Source organism: Bos indicus, chromosome 13 (assembly GCF_029378745.1).
Source record: "Bos indicus isolate NIAB-ARS_2022 breed Sahiwal x Tharparkar chromosome 13, NIAB-ARS_B.indTharparkar_mat_pri_1.0, whole genome shotgun sequence".
Taxonomy (NCBI): Eukaryota; Metazoa; Chordata; class Mammalia; order Artiodactyla; family Bovidae; genus Bos; species Bos indicus.
The window spans coordinates 78,759,942-78,787,702 of record NC_091772.1 but is presented as its reverse complement, the minus strand read 5'-3'; the positions used below and the strand labels follow the sequence as shown (position 1 = coordinate 78,787,702).

The window sequence follows — 27,761 nt, the reverse complement described above, 5'->3', positions numbered from 1 at the left end:
TTTTTTTTTTCATGACATTCTATAAATGTCAGCCGCTTAGTCCTCCTTTCTTTTTTCCCAGAAGCATCCAACACGTCTGCAGGCAGGATTGGGCCCACAGGTCATCCTGCGACCTCTGTATTTAAAACCTTTGCATCAATGCATCTCTAGACTTTGAGTTCAGAAAGGACCTTCTCCATGCTGCATGCAACCTTGGGCCTCCTGTCAAGACAAACGCAGGCTTTGGGAAGCCTTGACGTTTTTAAGGCTAGTAAGGCTAGTAAGGCCTGGGCCCCTCTCTGTCTATCCAAGCGGGCTTTCATCCAGAGCTCTCATCATGGGTGGAGAGTGGGTCTCTCGTCACAGGAGGAAGATGGGCTGGGATTTGAGATCAAAGATGTCTCAGGATCACCGGTCCCTACCACCTTCGCAATCCCCCTGCTGCGGGGGCCCACATCGGTCCGCTGCGCCCAGCACACCGCCCCCACAGACCAGTCCCTCTGCCTGGATGCCTGCCACCCCACCCCCCACTCCCAGCAACTGAATTCTTCTCGTTCCTCTTTCAAACCCCAAATTAATCACCACCTGTTCTGCAAAGCCTCCCCAATTTTCCAGGCACAATTTAACACCTCTGCTCCTCATATTTTTTTTTAAAGCAAACTGAGTCTTGGGATTATGTGCCTGGTTCCTTCTAGAACCTCTTTCCCTTTACAAAGCCTCCCATTTGCACCTGGAACACACCTCCAGGCCAGCGCTGATACACAGATCGGTTTCCCCGGTAACCTAGGGGATCAGAGACAGGGGGTGGGGGCAGGGAGACAGATTGGTCTCTCTCTGCATTCTCAGCCTCTTCACGGGACCAGTCGGAGAAGGTGAACGATGTTCCGATGAAGAAACGACTACTCAGGCTGTTCAAAGTCGGTCTCGTTACCTGGTTCCCACCTGGACCCACACCTGAACTAAAAAATCGGCCCTCAAGAGAAACACACACGCAGGTCCTCGTGGGAACGTCTGTTGCCTGGTTCACTGCAGCGTCCCCAGCGGCTGGCGCAGGGAGGCGCTCAGATGTGTGCCGAGCGTCGGGGGATGGAGCTGCACCCATCATGGAGGGCTGCTCTGAGGTGAGACGGGAGGACACGGGAAGCACGCTCCGGACGGAGTCTGGCACAAAGCAGATGCTCAACAAACGTGGCTCTCCGGGCTCTCACCACCGCATCTCCAGACACCCGGAGCCCTTCCCCACGGCCGCGCCCAGCTGGGCTTCCAGTGCTCCGGGGAGAGGCAGGCCTGCTCCCAATATGGAGCTCAACCCTTTGGGCCTCCAGGCAGAAGCCACGAACCCTGGCTGCTGGTGTGCCTTTAATAAGCTTGGGAACTTCCAGAACATTCTGTCAGTGCTCCTCGGGGCCCCTCATCTATCTGGCAACAATCCTGCAGACCTTGTCTTCCTGGCCCAGGGCACCATCTTCCCCCCAGCCAGGAGGATCCGTCTCCACACAACAGGGGAGGAGGCAACAGCGGAGCCAGCCAAGGATTCAGGAAGGCACTCCATGCCCGGCCCCGCCAGGGCCAGGGCCCGGCCGGGAGGCTCCCCCTGGGCCTCCCAGGCCTGAAGCCATTTCCTGGCTGTCTCCACGTTTGCCTGGTGAACGGCGCCGAGCGAGGAAAGTTAAATATAGGCTTAGCATCCCCGCCGGTCGGCGCCCCGCATCGGGGCCGAGAGCGCCACCTGGTGGCCCGCTCCCGCCTCCTCCAAGGAGTGAAAGCGTCTGGGGGGAAGGGCGTTAACAAGATGGCCGCCTCGGGGAGCCTTGTGTGGAGAGAGAGAGGGAGAGGGAGAGGGTGGCTTCCCTAGGCCGGCCGCTGCCCACGCCTCCTGCTCGCTAAGCCACCTCCAAGATGGCTCCCCAGGGAGGCCCAGGAGGGCCCTGAAGCCTGGCCCGGGCCTCGACCCGCGCCTCCCAGGCAGGCCCTCACCATGTCAGCCAGGCACTCACCATGTCAGCCAGGCTGCAAAACTCTTCCAGCCTGAGGAGCAACCCCTCGATGGTCTCCTCCACCTCCTTCGCCTGAAAAGAGACAATATCCTGGAGATTAGCAAGTGGTTTCCAGGGAGACAAACGCCCTTCATTTTCTTTTTCTTTTTTTTTTAAGCAAACTAAATCTTAGGATTATCTGCCCAGTTCCCTCCAGACCTCCTTTCCCTTTTCAAAACCTCTCTAGCCTCATTTGAAAGCTGGAAGTGCTGGTGGCAGTCTCGACGCCTGTGGACACCTCTGTTTAACTGCTCTGGTTAAAGCCACTTCGGACCATCCGCTCCATGCGGTTCTCAAGAGAGAGGAGATAAATAAATACCCACAGGAGATAACAAAGTGACCCTTATCACCACCCATGGTCCAGATAAGGAAACTGAGGCTCAGAGAAGTAAGGGAACCTGCTCAAGGGGCCCACATTCTCAGGTAGGTTTGAGTCCCCAGCCTCAAAGCCTGCTCTTATCAACACCGAAAAATGCCTACTGAGAAACACCATGGAGAGAAACAGTGAGCTGCAAGAGAGGCAGAATATAAAACTATCCTTGTATGAACACCGAGAAATGTACATGTTTCAACAATGGAATTTCATTCCATCTCATTTCAACTGGAATGACATGTGCGTGCATGCTAAGTCAATTCAGTCGTGTCCGACTCTTTGCGACCCTATGGACTATAGCCTGCCAGGCTGCTTTGTCCGTGGGATCCTCCAGGCAAGAATACTGGAGTGGGTTGCCATTTCCTTCACCAGGGGATCTTCACCACCCAGAGATCCAACCCGAGTCTCATTATGTCACCTGCGTTGCAGGCGGGTTCTTTACCACTAGAGCCACCTGAATGACATGTACCAAACTGCAAATAGGGGGTTAGCCGATGCAGGAGACACCAGAGATGCAGCTTTGATCCCTGGGTCGGGAAGATCCCTTGGAATAGGAAACGGCAACCCACTCCAGCATTCTTGCCTGGAAAATCCCATGGACAGAGGACCCTGGTGGGCTAGTCTATGGGGTCACAGAGTCGGACACGACTGAGCGCGCACACAAGGAAGCATACTTCCCCTGGGCTCCCTGGTGGCTCAGCGGTAAAGAACCCGCCTGCCACTGCAGGAGACGCAGGTTCAATCCCTGGATCGGGAAGATCCCCTGGAGAAGGAAATGGCTACCCACACCAGTATTCTTGCCTGGGAAATCCCATGGACAGAGGAGCCTGGTGGGCAACAGTCCATGGGGTCACAAGGAGTTGGACACAACGTAGAGACTAAACAACAACACTTACACTAAAAAAGTATTTGTTGTTTACCTGAAATTCATACTTGATGGGGGATCCTGTAGTTTATCTGGAGACCCTATTCATAGTGTGTGTTTAGCCCTGGGGAGTAGGAACTGGAGAATACGGTCTGACATGGGAGCTTTGAGTATTTTATGTCATGTGAAGGGTCCAAAACTCAAAAGTTACCAAGACCATGCAGTAAGGCAAATGAATGAAGCAGGCCACTGGGGCTCGGAGTGACTCGAGAAGCACTTGCCTAGTTCGAGAGCAGCCAGCCACTCAGAGAAATCAGGAAACGTGAGGCCAGGGTTGCCAGAATCTTCCATTTTCAAGAGAAGCCAGAAATTTTAACTTTATAGAAAATGTCCCGATTTTTAAATAGTGGCACATATATTTTTAAAAATTATTTTTCCTTTTTAATGCTTCATGGGCCAAGCAAAACAGAACATGAAGGGTCTGCTTCAATCACTTGCATAAAGGAGTAGTTTGAACCCTTTTCCCCCTCAAGCATGTACTATTTTCATGACAAATAAAATACCTGCTTTTTTGTCTTTTTTCCCCCTAATAACCAGGCATCTTGGAAGGAAGTTCAGTTGGAACATGAAGTACTTTCTCTGGCTTAAGAGGCCGAATTGCTCGCTGCAGGGAGGTGTTCCCAACCGTTTCTGGGCAGGCCTGGCACTGCCCCCTCACCTGAAGGCTGCCCTCAGCGCCCACTTGTCCCCAGAGAAATGTTTATACAGTGCAGAAGCTGCCGCCTGCAGCCTAGGCTGTCGCTACCACAACCAAATAAACGGCTGCGCAAAAAAACCTCTTTCCGGCTGGAGTATAAATAGTACAGAGCTGCAATTTTAAACTCTGGAGCCTTCGTCTCACAGCTGGGACTATTTCTGTGCCTGACTTGGGGAGGCTTGACAGGGGAAGGGGACCACAGTGGAAGGGGGGCTGGAAACACACAGGAAGCCCCCCCACCCCCCAAAAACAAAAGCATGGTTTTAAAAAAATGTCCTGAATGCACTAAGGGAGAAAGGCGCCGAGAGGCCACTGAGCTGGGAGCGGGGAGGTTGGTGGTTCCTTCGGACCCAGAGGAAAGCATGAGAGACGGGAGAGGGCACAGATCTGTGATGGAGCACAGTCTAGATGAGTCGAGTCGAGTCTGTAGCCCGCCAGGCTCCTCTGTCCATGGGGTTCTCCAGGCAAGAATACTGGAGTGGGTGGCCATTCCCTTCTCCAGGAGATCTTCCCCACCCAGGGATCAAACCCAGGTCTCCTGCATTGCAGGCAGATTCTTTACCATCTGAGCCACTAGGGAAGCCCCAAAAGTGAAAGTGTTAGTTGCTCAGTCATGTCCGACTCTTTGCCATCCCATGGACTGTAGCCTACTAGGCTCCTCTGTCCATGCGATTCTCCAGGCAAGAATACTGCAGTGGGTTGCCATTCCCTTCTCCAGGAGATCTTCCCGACCCAGGGATCAAACCCAAGTTTCCTGCACTGCAGGAAGATCCTTTAGTGTCTGAGCCACCAGGGAAACCCCAGATGATCTACACCCCAATCCAAACATGCCTGGGAAGATGGAAGCCTGGAGGGACACGAAGGACCACTGGCTGGGTGGCCTCTTCCCAAGACACACGTGCAGTTCTTTGCTCACAGGAAGAGCTCTGGACCTCTCCGAGCATGTTCAGGAAGGAAATAAGTCCTTAGTTCCAACCCCATCTTCCCTCTGCCACCTGGGGGACCTTAACCCAGTGGCTTCCACTGGGCATCTGGGTTGGCTCACCCAGGACAAGAAGGGCCACACCCACTTGGCAGGGTTGCTAGGTTAACCTCACACTGGGGCTACGTCCTTTAGCAGGGTGTGGGCACACAGTAAGCATGAATAAACCTCTCACTAGATAACAGAAGTGGCAAATCACTACACATGAATTATCTCCTTTGATTCTCACAAAAACTCTCTTCTGCAGGTGCCATAATTTCCCCCTTTCTATGAATTGAGAAGCAGAGGATCAGAGAGCTTAAGTCATCTGTTCAAGGTCACACAGCTAATATATCCTGAAGCCAGCGTCCGACCTCTCTGACTTCAGAAGCTGGTAAGGACCAAGGTGCTCTCTGGGGAGGGGGAAGGTGTGCCCGCCTTATGCTTCCTGTCAACTATGGCCACGCTCACCCCCCACCGTCTCCGCCTGGTGCCCAGGGCGGTCACAAAGCAGCAGGAGGGGAGTGAAGAAATGATCTGCTGACTGCCTGGTCAGCTGAGCGAAGAACAGGCCCTAAGACATTCCCAACCAACAGGGGAGGATCAGCCACCCCACTGTGCCCCACAAATCATTCACCGGACAATTTTCTCCCAGAAAGGGGCCCCAGAAATACGATTCCTGCAGGCTGAAACCCACATGCCTTTTTAACCCAGCCCATAAGCAATATGAATGCCCTCACCATCCTTTGCAACTCCCCGGGCAGAAACTGTCCCACTCTGAGGGGAGGGAAGCAAGTGGTTCCTCTTGAAGTGACATTCAGGGCTTGACCAGTGGGGATGGCAGGTGGGCATTTTTTAATAAGTGTGAATTACAGCATTTACTGCCTTCTTCCACACCCCCTGATTTCTCCCAAAGTGCCAAGCCAAGCTTCCCAGCCGAGTGTGCCAAAAACCGAAAAGAGGCTGGCCCTGTCCACCAGTGACTGGCACAAGAAACACAAAAAGATCCTCCGCCATCTGTTCTTCTCCAGCGCCACAAGTGGAAACTCCACTGTCCAGGTGCTCAGGCCAAATACTTGGGAGGATCCTTGGCTCATCTTTCTTTCCCACCGCCCCCCCCACCCTATCCATCTTCTATGCAAACCCTCTCAGTTCTGCCTTCACAATACACCCCAGATCCAACCACTCTGGTGCAAGGCACCACTCTCCCTTGCTGGGACCATTGCAGTAGCCTGTTACTCACTAGTCCCCTCCTTCCTCTTTTGCTCTCCTTCAATCTGTTCCTCAGAGATTCTGTTAAAGCCAAAGCCCTCTTCAGCTCAGAATCTTCCACTCTACCATTCTCAGCCACTAGGATGGCCACGATCACAAAAATGGCAAGTGACAAATGTTGGTGAGGATATGAAGCAACCCTTAGCACCTGCTGGTGGGACTGTGAAGTTGTGCAGCTGTTTTGGAAACAAGCCTGGTTTGGAGACCAACCTCTAAAGGTTAAACATAGAGTTACCCTATGACCCCGCAATGTACCCAAAAGAACCGAAAACAGAGGTTCTTACAAAAAAAACCTTTTACATTATTCCTAATAGCCCACACGTAGAAACAACTTGACGTCCATAAACTGATGGGCAAACAGGTGACACGGCACAGGGTGGGGTGCTGTTCAGCCATAGAAAAGAATGAAGCTCTAATACATGCTGCAGTGTTGATAATCCTTGAAAATAATCCTTACACGATTCCTTTTATGTGAAATGGCCAGAGGCGGCAAATCCACAGAGACCGAAAGTGCGTTAGTGGTTGTCTCCCCGTGGAATCGGTGGGGGGTCGGGGAGGGGAGCAGGGAATAGTTGCTAATGGTTATGAGATTTCTTTTTTGGGTGATGGAGATGTTCTGGAATTAGGTTGTGATGATGTATGCACAACCATAGTGAATATACTAAAAACACTGAACTGTATGCTCTAAAATGGTAAACTTTATATTGCATGGATTACATCTTAACTTTGACTGTATCTTCCACCTCAGTCAGCAAACACCTACTGGAGGCCTCCCCAGCCCCACACCATCATGACCTCATCACTGACTGCTCACTCCCCACCACCCACACCAACCGTGGTCCTCACCCCAGGGCCTTTGCACTTGCTGTTGCCGTCACTGGCAAAGCTCATCTCACCCTTCCTTCCAGCCTGTGCCCATATGCTTCTCCTTTGTGAGGCCTTCCCTGGTCTGTGGCTTTCCTGCCATGCCCCATCCTGCACCAGTTTCTCTCTCTCTTTAGCCTGTATTACCATTTACTACATATTTCACTTGTTTGTTGTCATCTTCCCTCAACAGAATGAAAGCTCCTGGTGAACAGAGGTTTTCGTTTCATTTACCTGGGTGCCCCTAGGGCCTAAAATAATGCCTGGCACATAGTAGGTACTTGTGTTTCCTAAGATAGCCTTCCAACTCTCTCCATGTCTTTTCACAATACGACCTTGCCCCTCTGCCCATGGGGAGGCAGCATCATTCCTTTCCACCCCTGAACTAGCCTGCGACTTGCTTTGACCAATAAAATGTGGAAGCAACACACTGCTCTACATTCGACTCCGAGACTAGAGGCCCGGCAGCTTCTGGCTCACCCTCTTGGAAGACAACAGCAGGCAGTTCTGGTCTTCTGAGAGGCCTCGGGGGAGAGCAGTCCCGGAGAGTGAGAGGCCGTGGAGGAGAACCGAGGCACCCCGCCTGCCAGCACGAGTGAGGCCATGTTGGACCTTCGGCTGCCGCGGACCCCCAGCTGTCTGCAGCCACATGAGGCAGCCCACCCAAGGCCACAGGACAGAATGGCTCAGAGGAGCCCGCCAACCCGCACAATCATGCACTCTAAACTGGGGGTCGTTTTTATCCACTGAAGTTGGGGGTGGTTTATTACCTGGCAACCGGTAACCAATATAATGCTCAATGAATATCTGTTGCAAGAAAGAGGGGAGGGAAGAGAAAAGAAAAAGGCCAGAGGAAGGAGGAAAAGTGCTCTCTTGGAAGAGGGACGGCCCGAGAACCGCGGCCTCGATGAGTGGTGCCTGAGTCCCGCTCTCCCATTCCTGCTGCGAGGTCCTAACTATGCCTCTGACCATCCCGGTGCCTCAGTTTCCCCATGTGAAAGGGTGTGTGTGGGGGGAACTCCTCAGACTTTCTCTGTCTTGAGCTGGAAGCTGAAGAGGGTCTGGTAAGTTCTTTGTCTAGGCTACTCTTGGCAAGATGCTCCACCCACACAGGGGAGGACTGTGACCCACTAGGGTCTCCAAACTCAGAAAGAGACGGAAGCCAGGCAGGAAATGAATACTAGGGAAGGAAGCCAAGCTTACGATGCTATTTTCCTCACATTGCTTATTTCAGTTTCCCACTTTTGACAGAGGCTTTTTAGTTTTCTCTAAGAAACAGCAGCATCACCAGCATAATAAATGGCAGCTGACACTCAGGCAGGAAGACAAAAGGGACGGGTGGAGACTGTGGCAAACAGAGGCCCCTGACCCCATCTAAAGAGGACAGCTGCCGCTTGGTTTGAGCGGATCATTCCAGGTGGGAATGCACCAAAACTGGTTTTATTCAAGATGAACGGTGATAGAGGTCTTTGTACAAACTCTCCCAATTTGCAAATGTTGACAACTAACCTAAAAAGCTAAAAAACACTGTGACAGTCAAGCTCCGGGAGATGGCGAAGGACAGGGAAGCCTGGTGCGCTGCAGTTCAGGGCGTCGCAAAGAGAAGGACACGACTGAGCGGCTGAACAACGATGGCCAAGCAAGCCTCACTGCAAGCTGAATGCGGCCTTCACCCCTCTGGCTTATCAGTCTTTAAAACACAAACATCGATGAAATGTCCAGAACAGGCACATCTTTAGAAGCAGAAACTAAACTAGGGGCTTCCTGGTGGTGTGAGAGTGAAGAGGGCCAGGGTTTCTTCTGGGGACAAAAAAAGTGTTTTAAGATTGATTGTGGTTGACGGTTGTGCAACCCTATGAATAAACCAAAAGCAGTGAAATTACTGAAGCCTTTAACCGTGTGGGTCACAACAAACTGTGGAAAATTCTTAAAGAGATGGGAATATTAGACCACCTTACCTGCCTCCTGAGAAATCTGTATGCAGGTCGAGAAGCAACAGTTAGAACTGGTCATGGAACAATGGACTGGTTCAAAATTGGAAAAGGAGTACGTCAAGGCTGTATACTGTCACCCTGCTCATTTAACTTATATGCAGAGTACATCATGTGAACTGCCAGGCTGGATGAAGCACAAGCTGGAATCAAGATTGCAGGGAGAAATATCAATAACCTCAGATACGAAGATGATACCACCCTTATGGCAGAAAGCGAAGAGGAACTAAAGAGCCTCTTGATGAAAATGAAAGAGAAGAGTTAAAAAGCTAGCTGAAAACTCAACATTCAAAAAACTAAGATCATGGCATCGGGTCCCATCACTTCATGGCAAATAGATGGGGAAACAATGGAAGCAGTGACAGATTATTTTCTTGGCCTCCAAAATCACTGCAGATGGTGACTGCAGCCATGAAATTAAGATGCTTGCTCCTTGGAAGAAAAGCTGTGACAAACCTAGATAGTAATATTAAAAAGCAGAGACTTTGGCAACGAAAGTCTATCTAGTCAAAGCTATGTTTTTTCCAGTAGTCCTATGTATGGATATGAGATTTGGACCATAAAGAAAGCTGAGCGCTGAAGAATTGATGCTTTTGAACTATGGTGTTGGAGAAGACTCTTGAGAGTCTCTTGGACAGCAGGGAGATCAAACCAGTCCATCCTAAGGGAGATCAGTCCTGGGTGTTCATTGGTAGGACTGAAAGTCCAATACTTTGGCTACCTGATGTGAAGAACTGACTCGTTAGAAAAGATCCTGATGCTGGGAAAGATTAAGGGCGGGAGGAGAAGGGGATGACAGAGGATGAGATGGTTGGATGGCATCACTGACTTGACAGACATGAGTTTGAGCAAGCTCCAAGAGTTGGTGATGGATAGGGAGGCCTTGTGAATTATATCACAATAACACTGCTTACACACACTCTCTCTCTCTCTCTGTGAGAATCCTTCCAGAAAACACAAGGTCCGCTCGCCCAGGACAAGGCCACTGAAGATCTACACCTTTTGTCACAACATTTTTAGAAAAGCCAGACGTTAGGATTTTTATGTGAAAACTCCACTTTTTTTAGGGCTGGCGTCTACTTAGCATTTTACAAATCAGATCACTGGGCCACCAGAGGACACCCACGTGCAGCCAGACCAAGTCTGGGGGGTGGGGGTGGGTTCAGCTTTTGCTTGACACTTGGTGCTTCGCCTGACCTTGTCCTCTGTCCCCCAGCCAGGCTGGGCCACAGTCCACGAGTGCAGGATGGGGGTGAAAGTGAGCCCAGCCCAAGGACTGCGAGGCCTGCCCACACCCAGGGCAGGCAAATTAGGAATGCCGCCTCTTCTCCAAAGGCACTCATGGCGGCCCCTTCAGACAGCAATGAAAGCAAAGGTCTTTAGCAGAAGCAGTCTCGTCTCCGTGCACAGGATGAAAGGGCTGGACTGATGTCAGAAAGATCCTGGGAGCTGGGGCCAGCCACGAATGAAGGCCTGGAAAGAGCAAAGGAAGGAACTCTCCTTCCTTGCGCTGGAATCCCAAACCCAGAGGGGCTGGCCCATCAGGTGATAATCCACTTCCCAAACAGGAGACGGGGAACTCCTTCCTCCAGGCCCCCAAAGCAGCCCAAGTAAGCGTTCCCATCCCCAAGGGACCCTTGACCTTGAGGTCTAAATGTCCAGAAGGGCTATTATTGCCATGACCCTGACAAAAAGGTTAATTTGGCAACAGCAACTAAAAGAAAAAAAATTTTTTTTAATATTTATTGATCTTTAGCTGCATTGGGTCTTAGCTGTGGCACACGGGCTCAGTTGCCTCGCAGCATGTAGGACCTTAGCTCCCTAACCAGGGATCCGACCCAAGTACCCTGTGTCAGAAGGCAGACTCTCCAACGCTGGACCACCAAGGACGTTCCCCTTAAATTTTAGAAGTATGTATCCTTGGACCCTGTAAATACCCCATTGAGGTATTTATCCTCCAGACATATTTGCACAAACGCAGAATGATATAAGTACAGAGATACTCATTGTAATAGACTTTGTGACAGCAAAAGGTGAGGAACGGTTACCTAAATTACCATTCAGACCGACAATGAGATTGTTTGGCGGCTAGAAGCAACTGGCGCGCTCGCTGTGCACTCGCATGTAAAGCTAAGGCACAGCGAGTGAAGACCGAAAGATGCCGATGGGGGCGGGGACGTGGGCGGGGCCGCGGGCGGGGACAAGGGGCGGGGCCTCGTGGGCCCGTAGGCCAAGCCCGGCAGGGCGGCGCCTCACGCATCCCTACGCGGTCACAGGGACCTTTGGATTCTGTACCATGTGCGCACATTTTTTATTTTTAAACAAAACCTATTTAAAGAGAATCAACTCCGGGCTTCTCTAGTGGCTCAGTGGTAAAGAATTCACCTGCCAATGCAGGAGTGAAGTGAAAGTTGCTCAGTCGTGTCCGACTCTTTGTGACCCTATGGACCATACAGTCCATGGGATTCTCCAGGCCAGAATACTGGGGTGGGTAGCCTTTCCCTTCTCCAGGGGATCTGCCCAACCCAGGGCTCGAACCCAGGTCTCCCACATGGCAGGCGGATTCTTTACCAGCTGAGCCACCAGGGAAGCCTGATCCAGGAAGATCCCACATGCCGAGGAGCAATGAAGCCCGTGTGTCACAATTGCTGAGCCTGTGCTCTGGAGTCTGGGAGCCGCAACTGTTGAAGCCCACGCACCCCAGAATCCGTGATCTGCAACAGAGAAGCCACCGCAAGAGAAGCCCGCACACCACAGCCCGAGAGGAACCCCCGCTCGCCACAAGCCGAGAAAAGCCTGTGTGGCAATGAAGACCCAGCACAGCCAAAAATAAAATAATAAATACAATTATTTAAAAATCAAAACTCCAATCCACTTAGAGGAACCCACAGGCCAAATGTCCACCACATTTGCCCCAAGGAATCAATTCAGATCCTGAAACAGTTTAAGAGAACCGGGGGCTCATGTGGACCATGCAAGGAGCAACTATATTTTGCAAACCAAAAACTGGGATCTACGGTTGGCCTCATGTACACAGATAGAGAAAGTCAGCCCTGGACTTCCAGGCCTCCAGGAGGTCATGCTAGTGAGAAGAACTCACCATCTTCTGCACAAGTGGAGGCTGAAACCACCCTCCTGCAAACACAAAGTAGAATTATCAGTGCATGTCCCACCCCCACTCCCACCTGTTCAGAGAGCCCTGCGGGTGGGCGCGCCTCCCTTGCACTCTTACTTCCCAGCACCTGGTTCGGAGTCCACACCCAGTACCGGTTCCAGAAACACCTACAGAATGAATAAATGGATAATCGCAGCTAATGCCACAGACCACCTACTGTGGGCCAGACTCCGAGCGCACATCACCTCACCCAACCCCACAGCTCGGGAGGACGGGCAGAGGGGGCTCAGGGCTGAGATCCGAACCCAGGCCCTGTGGCTCTGGAGCTGACCTCCCACCACGCAGCCTGACCAGGGCAGGGGTGCTGGTGGGGTTGGGGGGCACACATCTGCCAAGGATGCTGCTTCAATGGATATGCGAGGAGTCACTAGCCGGTGCTGTAGACACCGCAGCAGGCAGGATCGAAGGGTTTTCTGCCCTCTGCGAGTGGCGGGGAGCCAGCACCCCAGGCCTGTGGCAGGTCCCGCTTGCAGGGAGGCGAGCTGTGAGCTACCCACCAGGCTGACCATCAGAATCTCCAGAGAGGGCTTACAAGTCCAGATCCCCAGGCCTGGGGTGCCTCCTGGGTGCCCCCAACAGTCAGCAGCCACGGGGACTTTCCAACAGACAAATCAGTCTTGGTCACCCCGGGCATTTCAATCCTGCTGGAAAGCTTCCAGTATTCCAGTGCCCAGGAGGTGCCCACTCCAATGAAATGAGGGTGTCAGGGGTGGGAGGCAGGCAGCAGTTCTCGTTGTTGGTGGAGATCACAGATGAGGCCGATGTGAGGCGCAGGTTGGGGACCACGCCCTACACCAGGGCTCACACCTTGGCCATACTCCACCCCACCCCCTAGAGACGGGTCTATCTTAATCTCTTATTTATAGGAGCATGAAATAAGTGGTTTCCTTAAAGTTTTTATTTACACCACACACACCTCTGGGCATCTTCTTTTCTCCCCTGGCTCCAGAATGGTGTGTTCAGAGCGGCTCCTGCTGCAACCATGAGGTCTGCTGTGCAGAAGCATCCCTACGTGACCAGCCTGCACGGGTGGGTACCAGGGTTACTTCCCACGTTTGGGACTCTGTTTCCAAGCTTCTTGGTTAGTGCTGAGAATCAGCAGACTGGGAGCTTTTAGCCACGGTTCCAAGGTGACCCACCCCCAAAACCCAGATGTCCTGTAATAAGAGACTATTCAGAGTCGGGAATGGGTCCTTCCACTGCTGGACAGTTCAGCCTGGGGAAACATGAACTTTCTTCTGAGAAACACTACCCTTCTCCAAGCGCCCACTTTGGCCTTGACTCTCACACCCCCGAAAGCTCTGATTCAGGGAGCCTGGCCAGCTCATCCACCTGGATGTCCACATCTGTGATCCCCCTGCGGCCACACCAGCCCCTCCAACTCGTTCTGGCACTACACTAAGTCCACAGACCTGATCCTGTCTTTCTCCTTCTCACATCCAGCTTGGCTCTGCTCACAGCTCCATCCATGACCCCTTAGAATCGAATTCCAGACTCCTCCCTTTGGGCCCTGCCCACTCTCTCCTTGATCACTGAGGTCCGCCTACTCAGGCACCTCCTGAGTCATCATCCTTCCTTGCTTCTAGCCGCACACGCAATGCCAGATCTCTGCCTGGTGGTTCCTTCCAGTCCTCCCTGTGTGTCTCCATCACAGCCCCCAGGTGTCTCCGCTGGGGCATATACCACCGTTCGCTACTCTGTAGGATCGTTCCTTGCCAGCTCATCTCCTGTGCTTGAGGGCAGGCACTGCATCCATCTCGCTGGCCTCTCCCCGGTGCCTGGCACACTGTCTGGCCCGCAGCAAGTCCACCATAAGGATCAGAGGACTAAACTAACCCAGAACTATATCTCGAAACACAGTAGACTGTGCCCTGGAACCCACCCACAGAGTTCTAATCTGAACATCCAAAGTTTGAGAGCAGAAAGGGGACTAGTAGGTCAAAAGAATAAGACACATGCCAGGGTTCCCAGAGGCACGTGGCGCCTACAGGTTGGACCCAATAAACAGTCTCTGCTTCCACAAAGAAACGGTCTCTCCTACATTTTGTCTTGAGACCCAAGGGCATTTGGGGCTAACTCATGTCTTCCTATTTCAGTCCAGACTCCTGGTTTGGAGAAACAGTTTCCTCTCCTCTTATCATGACTATAGAACGTCACAGGTTCAAGCACACGGGTAGGTGGTAACTGATGCCAGCTTCAGTAGAGGGAGACAATAAGGAGGGGTGAGGACTGTGGCAAACGGGACCACCACTAGGAAACTGGGACCGAGGATTTCCAGACTGTCCGTTATTTTAAACAAACAGGAAACTCAGATTTTTTTTTTCATGAATATTCTCCATTTAAGAACCCCTTTGGAAAAAGGGATTAAACAACAACAAAAAAAGAGCCCCTACGTGAAGCGAACCAATCATATCAGAGTTCTGGATTCAGCCCCTGGGCCACCAGTTTGCAGCCCAGGACCTCATTCACGGGTTAACTCTCCCCTCTCATCTCTGCCCACTCAGGCAGAGCAAGTGTGAGCAAGTGAAGTCCTTCACTTCCTTCCAGGCAGACCATGAACCCCATCTGTGGGCCAAACCTGTCCTGCATCCCAGCACAGGAACCAAAGGGAACTCTGAGTCTTGTCACGAATTCCCCCCTGGATGGGTATCAGGACTCAGCCATCCAGGAGAGCCCCCAAGAGGCAAACATCTCTTTCTCTCCTTGCCATCTTGAAGCAGATTCCGGAGACCCTGCCTGAAATTTCCCCCAAAAGAGGAAGTTCAAATCAGAAAGAGAGAGAAAGTAAACCACAAAAAAGTTGGTTGGACAGAAAACCCCAAAGCCCTAGAAAGAGTGAAATGTTCCCCAGTCAACTGGTCAACACGCAGCCCTTCAGCGGCTCCTCCGTCCAGGGAGGCAATGCAAAGTCCTCTTTCTGGTCCTCTCACTGGCCCCACCCTGCCCCACTGCCCCACCTTCTACCTGCTGTTCTTCTCCCCTCAGGATTACCATGCTTCATCCCACCCCAGGGCCTTTGCAAGTTCTGTTTCCTCTGCCTGGGACATTTTTCTCCTCCCTCTCAGGCTGGTCAACTCCTATTCATGCTTCAGAGCTCAGCCTAAACTGATGTCGCCTCAGGGAAGCCCTCCCTGACCACTCCCAGACAAAGTGGGGGTCTCTCTGCTACTCAGCCTCCTGGATCTCTGTGCTCCCTCTTCCCTGCAGATTCCTCAGGGGTTTGGAGAGGCTTTCCCAAGTCTCCCAGACACTCTCTACCACATCACCCATGCTGCATTCCCCATGGCATTCATCACAACCCAGAGGTTTTGTGTGTTACACGTTTACTGAGAGTAGGGCCATGAAAGTGGGGGGCCCTTGTGTGGTTCACTCCCAGCAAACAGCAGGGGTTTGAGGTGTTGAAGGACCCACCTCCCTAGAAACTCCAGGGCACCCCCAGGACTAGAGTCTGAGACTCCGACTGGGCTGCTACAGGAGGCTCCAGGCACCCAGGCCTGATCCCAAACCAGGCTTCCCTTTCCCAGCTCATTTGCCCATCTCTACAAACAGCTGCAGCACGGGGGAACTGCTAATGAATTAAGCTTTAAGTAGACGCTGCAAGTGACTCCACCCGGGCCGTTTTTTGCTTCTTTTGGTAAATAAACTTCAGCAAGAGCCTGAAGTGCCTTTATTGCCGCGTGGAGCTACGGGGAGTTCGGCTCTTCATTACAGCCCTTACAAATGAGCATGAGCCAGCTCATGTCTGAGTTAGAGAGAGCCCCGAGTGAGCAAATGAAGTGAATGCATGCAGCTTCTCCTGGAGGCTGTCCCTAATCAGACAAAATGAGGCTGAGCCCCTGGGCACAATGACATCTTGCTGCTGAGAGTAAGGTGGACAAAGAACAAGAAAGACGCTCAGGTTACTTAAACCCTTAAGCAGGTACACAGCCTCAATGCCCATGCCTGGGGGCGTGGTTCAGAAATTACCAGACATCCACAGGATGTTGCTTATTTGGTGAGGGCCTCAGGTTTCACAGTTATGAGGCTGACATAGCAACATCCTAGCCACTGGGTCACTGCCAGGATTCGATGACACAGTCCATGAACAGAGTTCAGCATGCCGCTGGCACATAGTATATGCTCAGAAAATAGGAGGGATTATTATGTAATGGTAGTCATGTATGGATGTGAGAATTGGACCATAAAGAAGGCTGAATGCCAAAGAATTGATGTTTTCGAACTGTGGTGCTGGAGAAGACCCTTGAGAGTCTCTTGGACAGCAAGGAGACCAAACCAGTCAATCCTAAAGGAAATCAACCCTGAATACTAATTGGAAGGACTGATCCTGAAGCTCCAATACTATGGCCACCTGATGCAAACAGTCAACTCACTGGAAAAGACCCTGATGCTGGGAGAGACTAAACACAGACAGAAAAGAGGGCGACAGAGATGGTTGGATGGCATCACCGACTCAGTGGACACGAGTTTGAGCAAACTCTGGGAGATGGTGAGGGACAGGGAGGCCTGGCACGCTGCAGTTTATGGGGTCACAAAGAGCTGGACACGACTTGCCAACTAAACAACATTAAGTAATGGCAGGACACTAGGAAGGTGAAGAACGATGAAGACCTACACTCTCCAGCATGGAAGCCGCCAGCCTCTCACGACTACTGAAAGTGAAAGACGCTCAGCTGTGTCCGACTCTGCGACACCATGGACTGCACAGTCCGTGAAACTCTCCAGGCCAGAGCACTGGAGTGGGGAGCCTTTCCCTTCTCCAGGGGATCTTCCCAATCCAGGGATCGAACCCAGGTCTCCCACATTGCAGGCAGATTCTTTATGAGCTGAGCCACTAGGGAAGACCATTACGACTATTAACGGCTTAAAATGTGGCTGGGCCACACCTAGGTGTGTTGTAAGCGTGATATTCCAAGCCTGGTTTTGAAAACTTAGTCCAAAGAAGAAAATGTAAAAATCTCATTGATGGAGAAGGAGATGGCAACCCACTCCAGTATTCTTGTGTGGAAAATTCCATGGATGGAGGAGTCTGGTGGGCTACAGTCCACGGGATCACAAAGAGTCAGACATGACTGAGCGACTTCACTGGCACTATAGTTTACTCATTATTCAAACTGTCCCCCAAAATAAGTGTGCCTTGAATTAGAAAAAAAAATTAAAAAAAACAAAAATATCATTGAATTCTTTTTACATTTATGACATGCTGAAAAGACATTTTGGATAGTTATTTTAAATATATTGAAACTTGTACATCTTAACCTTACAGCATTGTGTGTCAATTAGATCTCCATAAAACTGGGAAAAATATATTGACAATTTCACCTGTTTCTTCTCCCTTTTTGTATGGCTCCTAGAATATTTAAAGTGTTAAAAAAATAAAATTATTGGCTCATATTTGGCTCAAATTATATTTCTATTGGACAGCTCTTACATTCTAACATGGAAATATGTCCATACTATTTTTTAAACTGAGATAGAATTCACATACTACAAAATTTAACCTTTTAAAGTGTACAATTCTGTGGTTTTCAGTGAATTCGCAAAGTTGTGCAACCATAGGCAGTAATTCCAGAACATTCTCATCACCCTGAAAAGATACCTTGTGCCTTATCATTAAGTCACTTCCTATTTGTCCATGCTATTTTGAATAACGAAAAGCAAGTTGCAGAACAGTATTCTAGTACCAAGCGGGGTTTTTGTAAAAACTAATTAGGTGTAATTGTTAGTATACATGCCTGCCTACATTTGTAAATGCATTTTTAATGTGCTTGGCACGATGTACACCAAACTGTGGAAGATGATTATCTCTGGGAACCAGAACTGGAGTGCGAGAGAAAGACAAAAGGTGCTTCCTCTTTATTTTAAATACTTGCGTAACACTTCTGAGATTTTAAAAGAGAATGGGTTGACTTTCTGGCCCTAAATAACTCCGGGTGAACTTGGGTAAACAACTTTTTCATGGCACTGTCAACATACTGGCTTCAGCTGGAAAATAAAGAATCCAGCGTTAGATCTACTTTTTATTCTGTGCTTTTAAAACAGCAAGAACAGCCAGAGATGAGGTATTTTTCCTCCTAGCAACAGAAGCGGACCGAGGCCGGGTGCGTCCTCACAGACGCAGCCTGCCTGCCTCCTGCGGGAATCTGGCGTCAGCTCAGAGCCGAGCAGGCCGAGCGCGCGGGCAGAGGCGGGACCAGGGCTCGGCCGCCCCGAGGGCCCGGGTTTGCAAAAGGCATCGGCTCTCGGCGCGCCTGCCTCTGGCATCCCGGCGGATGCCGGTGAGGGCGAGGAGCGGGGGTGGAGAGGGGAGAGGGGATGCTCAGGTAAGGATGGGAGGCGAGTCTGGGCCCCTGAGAGCCGTGTTGGCTGGAGGACGGGGCGGGAGCGACCTGACGCGCATCTCTGGGTGACCCTGGGCAGCCACCGCGCCACCGAGGAGGAACCCCGGGGCCCCCCGTGCGTCCCCGGAGCCCCAGCGCCAGGTACGAGAAAAAGCTGCGGGGAAGCCCAGGGCCGGGCTCAGCGCTCAGGGGTACCCCCACCCCTATTCGTCCACTCCCCTGCTGGGGCGCGCGGCCCTGGACGTCCCCCCTCCCGCAACCCCGAGACCCGCCTCCCCCACTTCCAGCCGCGTCCCCTACCTCGGCCCCGGGCTCGGGGGTCAGGAAGACCGCGAGCTCGCGCGCCCCGCCGCGCACGGGCTCCGGCCGATCGGCGTCCACGAGCAGCATCACGAGCGCGGCAGGGTCCGGCCGGCGCAGGCTGCCCGGGAGCCCGACGCCGTGTCCCGGCCTCGGAGCCCCGCCCCCGGCCCGCTGCACGCCCCGGGGCCCGCCTGGCGGAGGCGGGGCCGCTGCGCGCCGAGCAGAGCGCCGGGCCGAGTGGGCAGCGCCGCCCAGTGGCGCGCGCGCTCCCTGCGCCGGGCCCCCGCACCACCTGGCAAACCAGCGTCCCAAACTCGCTTCCAGACGGCGATCACCGGGAGCTCCTTTAAAACGCCCCACGTCCAGGCCACACACAGTCTCTAGGGCTGGAACCTGGACATCTGCATGGTTTGATGCTCGCCAGGTGATTCTAACACACCGCTGAGTTTGAGAACCGTGGGTACAGACTACCCTGTTGCATTGAAATCCAGTGGAGCAGCGGGTCCCAGCTCCCATAGCAGTTTAGAGTGGACCGGGGAGTTTGTTGAAGGAAGGAGAAGGGGACAGAGGATGGGACGGTTGGAGGGCACCACCGATTCCTCAGAGTTTGAGTTTGAGCAAGCTCCGGGAGTTGGTGACGGACAGGGAAGCCTGGCGTGCTGCAGTCCATTGGGTCGCAGAGCGTCAGACACGACTGAGCGACTGAACTGAACTGGGAAGTTTCTAAAAGCCCGGAAGTCAGACCTCACCCCAGGCCTATTCAGGCAGAATCTCTGGAGGTGGAGCTTGGGCATCAGTAGTTTGTAAAGCTCCCCGGGTGGTTCCAGCGTGCATTCAGGATAGAGAACAGCTATCTTAGAGGAGCCTTTCATTTAAAGACCACCCCTCCCCCATCACCCCGCCCACCAGGCCTCTTCTAGGACAGCAGCTTGTTTGCGCCTGGCTGACAGTCCTAAAAGTTAGGGAAGCTGGTGTAGCGATCCTCTTCCTCCCTGGGGCAGATTTTAAAGTAAACTCCACATGGAATCCTTAAGCACACTAAATTTGACCCCCACCCCCTAAGAGGCTAGTCTAGACTCCTTAGAGGCTGAAGAGGGTAGGGTCCAAAGCAATGCTAAAATTGTTCAGTCGCTCAGTCTTTGCGACCCCATGGACTGTAGCACGCCAGGCCTCCCTGTCCATCAGCAACTACTGGAGCTTGCTCAAAACTCATGTCCATTGACTCGGTGATGCCATCCAACCATCTCATCCTCTGTCGTCCCCTTCTCCTCCCGCCTTCAATCCTTCCCAGCATCAGGGTCATTTCCAGCTCTTTGCATCAGGTGGCCAATGTATTGGAGCTTCAGCTTCAGTCCTTCCAGTGAATATTGAGGGTTGATTTCCTTTAGGATTGACTGGTTGGACCTCCTTGCTGTCGAAGGGACTCTCAAAGAGTCTTCTCCAGCACGACAGTTCAGAAGCATCTAGTCTTCAGCGATCAGCCTTCTTTATGGTCCAACTCTCACATCCATACATGATTACTGGAAAAACCATAGCTTTGACTAGACGGACCTGCTAGTGAGTCAAGTTTTTAAAAATGTAAGGAGGTATCCAGAGGTCTAGCAGTCTAATTTTTCCCATGATTATTTTTCTTTTAAAGTGTTAATTTTTTTTTTTTAATCGGGCTTGGCTTAGGGCTAAAATAAGTATACAGGATTCCCCTTATCTCCATCCTGTTAAATCTGAATTTGTATTTTATCCGACAAGCTTAGGTAGGGGGGCCGTGAGCGTAGGCTTGGTGTGTCTTTTGGGTAATCCATCTTCCCCCTTCCACAGCTGTCCACTGCTAATTGCTTTACACCGCCGCCCCAAATATCCAGGCTTTCGGGCCAGAGGAATATTCTGGAAAATTCTTGGCCAAGACTTGGGCCTCAGGTGCTAAGGAAAAGGATTTAATAGAAACTCACTGAACCTGTACTTGGACATTCATTGCTGTCCTGAGGCGTCTGATGCCCAGAGCTCTTCTGCATCACACAAGACAGCCAGGAGCCCAGCTCTGACCCTCACCCCTGCGCACGGAACCGGCTTCAGATTAGCCAAACAGGCTAAGAGCAGCAAACCTCCCCTGATGGAGGAATCTCAAAAACATAATGTTAAGAAAAAGAGAAGGAAAAGGGGCGGGGGGCGGGAAGCAAGTCGCAGAAGGCTCTGTAGGGCACGCTGCCATTAACATAAAGTTTTTAAAACACGCGAAACCGCACTATATATTGTTTATGGATACAGACATATGGAGTCAAAGTATAAAGCTGTGCACGGGGGTGCGGCGCCACATTCAGGAAACTGGTTACTTTGGGGTGGCAGGAAACGGGAGGGTACGAGAGGGGTTTCAATTATGTATTCCTAGTGTTCTATTTTTTCCGCTGATGCTTGTTACAGTATTTAAACTTTAAAGATGCCCAATATGACTCATTGGAGAGGGAAAAAAAAATAGAAAAACCAAAACCCTAGGATGTTAGCTAAAAATGCTGCCTACCCCGACCCCCTTTTCCTGGAGATGGGGTGTCGGGGGAAGAGATCCGCGCTCTGCACAAGCGTCATGGGGATTCCTACCCTGGGCCAAGTTGGCTTGCCAACAGGCACTTTTGCTTCCAGTCTTCCCCCCGCCCCCCCACAATGTAATGATGCCTTAGAAACATTTTGCTTAAAATGCAGCTGCCCGGAGCCCCACCCCAGCTTTCGGAGTCGGAGTCTTTGGGGAGAAGGGGCGCTGGGCGGGGGCACTCTGGAAAGCTCTGCGGTTGCCTGTGATGCACGCAGGATACCCAGGATAGCCCAGGGTGTGTCGGCGGGCTCAGGAGCCCCCGTGGGGGGCCAAATGAATGATTTGAAACAAAGAAGACAATTACAAACAAGTCTCCCCGGCCCCCCGGAGGCGCTCGGGGCGACCCCGGAGCCGGCGGCGCGCCCGCGGCCTGGAATGCAGCCCGCCGGGCCGCACCCTGCCCGAACCAGTCTGAACCAGCTGCGGGGACGGGGGCGCGGCGCGCCCGCGAGCTCCCCCTGGCGCCCGAGCCGCGCTCCGAGCCGCTCCGGCCTCCTGCCCGCCGGCTCCCTCCCCGCCGGGACTGAGGGCGCCCTGGCCGCCGGGCCCCGCGACCCCCGAGGGAGCGCCGCAGCCGCCCCCGAGCTGGGCCCCGAGGCCCCCCAGCCTCCCACCCCCACCCCGTCTGGCTTCACCTCCAGCTGCAAAATGGTTGCCTGTGTGTGTCTTTTCAAGGTCACCTCTGTCCACTCAGGCCTCAGGCACCCGAAGTTCTAGATGAGCGTGGTTGCCAGACTCAGCTGCGCGTTGAAAACTCCTGGAGACTTCCAGAAAAATACCGATGCCCAGACCGCTCCCCAGAGACTGGGATTTAATCGGGCTGGGGACCGTGGCCTGGGTTGGGGAGGTTGGAAGGATTCCCCAGGTGATTCTATCTGTGCGGCTCCAGCGCTGGTTATCTCTGTGGGCCTGTGAGTCTGCAGCTACCCGTTTCTAAGGTCCACTGTCCTCACTGAGAATGCGAAAACTTCCTGGGGGCCAGACTGTGTTCTAAACTCTTCACATAGATGCTTGCCTTGAATCTCCACCGCACCCTGGGAGACGGGGCCACTCTGCTGATACCCATTTTCGAGATGAAGAAACTGAGACCCGGAGAGGTTAAATCACTTGCCAGGGATTATAATTAGCTCCAAGAATTGACTGCTTTCCAATTGGGCTGGAGAAGACTCTTGAGAGTCCCTTGGATAGCAAGCAGGTTAAACCAGTCAATCGTAAAGAATATCAACCCTGAATATGCATTGGAAGGACTAAAGCTGAAGCGCCAATACTTTGGGCTCCTGTTGCAAAGAGGCAACGCGAGCCAGTCTTTTCCCTGGAAAAGACTCTGATGCGGGAAACATTGAAGGCAAAAGGAGAAGGAGGCTGCCAAGGAGAGGATGAGATGGTTAGATAGCATCACTGACTCAGTGGACATGAATTTGAGCAACCGCTAGGAGATAATGAGGGACAGGGAAGCCAGGCACTCTGCAGCCCATGGGGTCACAGAGAGTTGGACACGATTTAGTGATTGAACAACACAACATATTGATGATTAGCAAATGGAAGAACCCAGGTGATTAACTGCTACTCCCATCCTGCCTCCTACAGGATGGCCCTGCCATTGGTCCTGGGGCAGCCGCCTCAGCCCAGCCTGGCCTGCTGGGTAGGTGGGTGGCTGCCCTGCCCCTGTGCAGAGCCCCCCTCCCCTTTTCACTGCCCTCCCAAAGGAGCAGCCAGCAATCTCCTGCTCTCAGTTTCCCAAGTGAACTTCAGATTCAACAGTGCAGTTCAGACCCCGCGCCCAGCCCTCCCTTGCTAGTGTGTCCTCTCTGAACCCTAAGATGCCAATGGGGACCCACAGAGCAGAGCTCGGACCTGCAGGAGGCAAGAGAGACCCCTGGAAGACAGTCTGTTTAAGGGGCCTCCTGCTCAGGAGCAGCCCCCGGGAGCGAGGGTCTCCCTTTGGTGGTGGGTGTGTCCTGGGCATCCCTCCTGCCTCACCTGAGTGCTGGCCCTGCCATGGAGCTTGACCCTATGGGCTGAATGTGTGTGTCCCGAGTTCATACGTTGAAATCCTAACCCCAAGGTGATGGTCTCTGGAGGTGGGGACTTTGGGAGGTGGTTAGATCATGAGGGTGGAGCCCTTCCCTGCTGTAGCGCGCTCACAGAGGTGAGCCAGGAAGCCCAGGCTGGGGCGTCTAGTGCACAGGGAGATCTGCACCGCATCACCTCCACACGGTTGCCACCAAGACGCAGGAGCTCCGGAGGGAGATACACACACACACACACACACACACACACACACGTACGTGTGAAAAGTGAAAGTGTTAGTTGCTCAGTCCTGTCCGACTTTTTGTGACCCCATGGACTGTATACCCCACCGGGTTCCTTTGTCCATGGAATTCTCCAGGCAAGAATACTGGAACGCATAGCCATTCTCTTCTCCAGGGCATCTTCCTGGGGACCGAACCAGGGATTGCTCCTGTGACTCCCACATTGCAGGTAGACTCTTCACCCTCTGAGCCACTAGGAAAGCCTCACATAAGCATGTGTGTGTGTATATAAGTATATATATACACACACACGCATATGTGTGTGTACACGCACACAATAAGAAAAAAAGAAAAAGAGACCCCGAGAGCGCTCCCTGCCCTTTCTGCCGTTTGAGGACACGTGGAGGAGTCAGCAGCCTGAACCCTGGAAGCAGGCCCTCACCAGAACCTGACCCTGTTGGCTCCCTGATTCTGAGCTTATAGTCTCCTGATCTGTAAGAAATAAATGGCTGTTGTTTATAAGCCATGCAGGCGAAGGTGTTTTGTTATTGCTAAGTTGCTAAGTCACATCCGACTCTGTGCGACCCCATAGATGGCAGCCCACCAGGCTCCCCAGTCCCTGGGATTCTCCAGGAAAGAACACTGGAGTGGGTTGCCATTTCCTTCTCCAATGCATGAAAGTGAAAAGTGAAAGTGAAGTCGCTCAGTCGTGTCCAACTCTTCGCGACCCCATGGACTGCAGCCCACCAGGCTCCTCTGTCCATGGGATTTTCCAGGCAAGAGTACTGGAGTGGGGTGCCATCGCCTTCTCCGAAGGTGTTTTGTTATAGCCTGGCCCAAAAGAAGACATTCACAGATGTGTTAGATTGCACATCACCATGCTTAAATGCTCAGCAAACTGTGGAAAATTCTTGAAGAGATGGGACTACCAGACCACCTGACCTGCCTCCTGAGAAATCTGTACGCAGGTCAGGAAGCAACAGTGAACTGGACACGGAACAATGGACGGGTTCCGAATTGGGAAAGGAGTTCGTCAAGGCTGTATACCGTCAGCCCGCTCATTTAACTTCTATGCAGAGGACATCATGAGAAACGCTGGGCTGGAGGAAGCATAAGCTGGAACCAAATTGCTGGAAGAAACATTAATAACTTCAGATATGCAGGTGACACCACCCTTATGGCAGAAAGCGAAGGGGAACTAAAGAGCCTCTTGATGAAAGTGAAAGAATGAAACTCAACATTCAGAAAACTAAGATCATGGCATCCGGTCCCATTACTTCATGGCAAATAGATGGGGGAACAATGGAAACAGTGACAGACTTTATTTTTTGGGCTCCAAAATCACTGCAGATGGTGACTGCAGCCATGAAATTAAAAGACGCTTGTTCCTTGGAAGAAAAGCTATGACCAACCTCGACAGCGTACTAAAAAGCAGAGACATTACTTTGCCAATAAAGATCCATCTAGTGAAAGCTATGGTTCTTTCAGTAGTCATGTATGGATGTGAGAGTTGGACTACAAAGAAAGTTAAGCACTGAAGAACTGATGGTTTTGAACTGTGGTGCTGGAAAAGACTCTTGAGAGTCCCTTGGACGGACTGCAAGGAGATCCGGCCAGTCCATCCTAAAGGAAACCAGTCCTAAATATTCATTGGAATGACTAATGCTGAAGCTCAGTACTCTGGCCACCTGATGTGAAGAAATGACTCATTAGAAAAGACCCTGATGCTGGGGAAGATTGAAGGCGGGAGGAGAAGGGGACGACAGAGGATGAGATGGTTGGATGGCATCACCAACTCGATGGACATGAGTTTGAGCAAGCTCTGGGAGTTGGTGATGAACAGGGAAGCCTGGCGTGCTGCAGTCCATGGGGTCGCAGAGTCGGACGCGACTGAGCTACTGAACTGAACTATGCTTAAATGTCTGTATCTTTCAATATGGTGCCCTTTGACAGTCTGCACAGACATTCAGCTGCGGCTTCTCTCGATACGAAAGGAAAGCTTAGGAAGCCATGGGCCTGCACTGTGACATGGCAGTTAATGAGATGCCCTCGTTGGCACATTCTTCCTCACTTGGCCTCAGTCTCTCTCTGACTTCTCCGTCCGTGAAGGTTCTGGGTTCTGCCCCCGGGGTCCCCTGAACACGCCCCACGTCTGCCGGGCTCCACATCAGAGTACCATGTGTCTATGTTGGAGGTCTCAGCTCGGGGCCGACTATCCTCCCTGCGTTTCCGCCTAGTCTTCGAGGCCGTTCTCCCATGGCCTGTTTTCTGACCCCCAAACAGATGGGCCTTTTAAGCTTACCTTCTGCTACCTTGTACCTTCTGCTAAGTTGTAAGGCCACCGTCAGACAGGAAGTTCCCGAGGCAGAGCCCACGTCGGCCGTTTGGGGGGCTTACCATAGGAATCTAGTGACTGCCTTTGCACATACAAGTCTGTCCTCAATAAGCACGTTTCTCTAAAATTTGAAGTCGCCCTCCTGCTCAGCATCTCTGCCTCCCCACCAGCAAAACGATTTAGAACACAACCCCTCTTGAGAGAAGCACAGTGAAAAGCCAGGCTTTAAAAGCATTTTTTCGAACACAGTTTTGAAATGATCTCTCTATAGTAATGGAAGACAGCACATCCCATTCTTTCTCTGTGAAAGAAGGCTTCTAATTCTCCCCAGGAATTTGATCCGTTTTTCACTGTGGCTTTTCTTTCCGCAACAGAGCTACACAAAGGGTCTTGTAGCTTTGGAGGCAAGAGGCCAAGGGTCAAGGTTCAAAGTGCTCCCTAAGCGTAGTTTGGCTTTCTGGCTAGCGCTGCATGTGTCCTGGGAAGTGAGAGGAGAATCATGGGTTTAGAGGAAAGAGGAGATTTTACCCCTCTAGCTACTGAAATATGAGGCTTCTCTGGTGGCTCAGTGGTTAAAAAAAAAAAAAATCTGCCTGCCAATGCAGGAGACCAGGGTTCGATCCCTGGGTCATGAAGATCCTCTGGAGAAGGAAATGGCAGCCCACTCCAGTATTCTTGCCTGGGAAATCCCATGCACGGAAGAGCCTGGTCGTTATAGTCTGTGGAGTCACAAAGAGTCAGACATGATTTAACAACTGAACAAGTTACTGAAATGTGGGTCCCAGGCTGTTTGTTCTGCCTCCATTTAAACAGACGCTGGAGGGAAGATGCTGCCCAGGAAAGTGTGAAGGGGCAGGACTCAGGTGACCCAGGCATGAGCTTAGGGTCTTCTGCAAATTCTCCTGCTGGCCAGAGGCCGAACTGGGTATTACAGGCCCACCATTCCTAATGCAAAACCCTTGGGGCCAGCGGGTTTCAGCATCAGGGCTCCCAGGTTTTGGAGGGGTCAACACCCTGTTATCACCCTGTTATTTGCTGTATTTCTCAGCAGAATGTGTCAACATTCACCTTCCATGAGCTAATTGGAGGTCTTAAATAAGTCTCATGCCAGTTCGGCTTAGGTTTTGCTGGTCATCGCATTTCTGCTGGCCCGATGGAGAAAAAAGCAAATGGTTTTGTTCCCTGGATTTTGCTATGCTATGCTAAGTCACTTCAGTCGTGTCCGACTCTGTGTGACCCCATAGACGGCAGCCCACCAGGCTTCCCCGTCCCTGGGATTCTCCAGGCAAGAACACTGGAGTGGGTTGCCATTTCCTTCTCCAATGCATGAAAGTGAAAAGAGAAAGTGAAGTCGCTCAGTCGTGTCCGACTCTTAGCAACCCCATGGACTGCAGCCTACCAGGCTCCTACATCCATGGGATTTTCCAGGCAAGAGTACTGGAGTAGGGTGCCATTGTCTTCTCCGTCCCTGGACTTTAAAAGTATCAAAAAAAAAAAAAAAGAATTGTGGACTTGATTTTCTGTTTTGCAGCTGGGAAAACTGAGGCTCAGGAAACTGTGGCCCAGGCCCATGCATATAACTAAGTGGGGTTGGGTTTCAAGCCCATGGCTCTTTCTCTTGTATCACATTGAGATAGATCTGAAGTTAGAAAATGAAGTGCCCTGGTAAAACAATATTC

At 51.9% G+C, this 27,761-nt stretch overlaps 1 protein-coding gene and 1 long non-coding RNA gene across 5 annotated transcripts in view; one reads left to right on the top strand and one right to left on the bottom strand.

The window, feature by feature from the left end:
- The window catches only part of BCAS4 (breast carcinoma amplified sequence 4), a 56,595-nt gene extending 37,511 nt beyond the window's left edge, over window positions 1-19,084 (bottom strand). The window contains exons 1-2 of one of the 4 annotated variants that reach the window (XM_070801886.1): window positions 18,912-19,084; window positions 1,977-2,048 (exon numbers count right to left, since the gene is read on the bottom strand). In XM_070801886.1, the coding sequence (XP_070657987.1) occupies window positions 1,977-2,048; window positions 18,912-19,001 (162 nt within the window). In that variant the 5' untranslated portion in view covers window positions 19,002-19,084. The remainder of the gene's footprint in view (window positions 1-1,976; window positions 2,049-18,911) is intronic. The other 3 variants (XM_070801885.1, XM_019972578.2, XM_070801887.1) reach the window with 3 other exon arrangements.
- LOC139186618 (uncharacterized) lies at window positions 78-9,845 on the top strand. The gene is made up of 4 exons (XR_011570291.1): window positions 78-1,100; window positions 2,203-2,438; window positions 3,851-5,365; window positions 5,888-9,845. It is a non-coding gene; the product is annotated as an uncharacterized lncRNA (long non-coding RNA).
- Window positions 19,085-27,761: the final 8,677 nt, after the last annotated feature.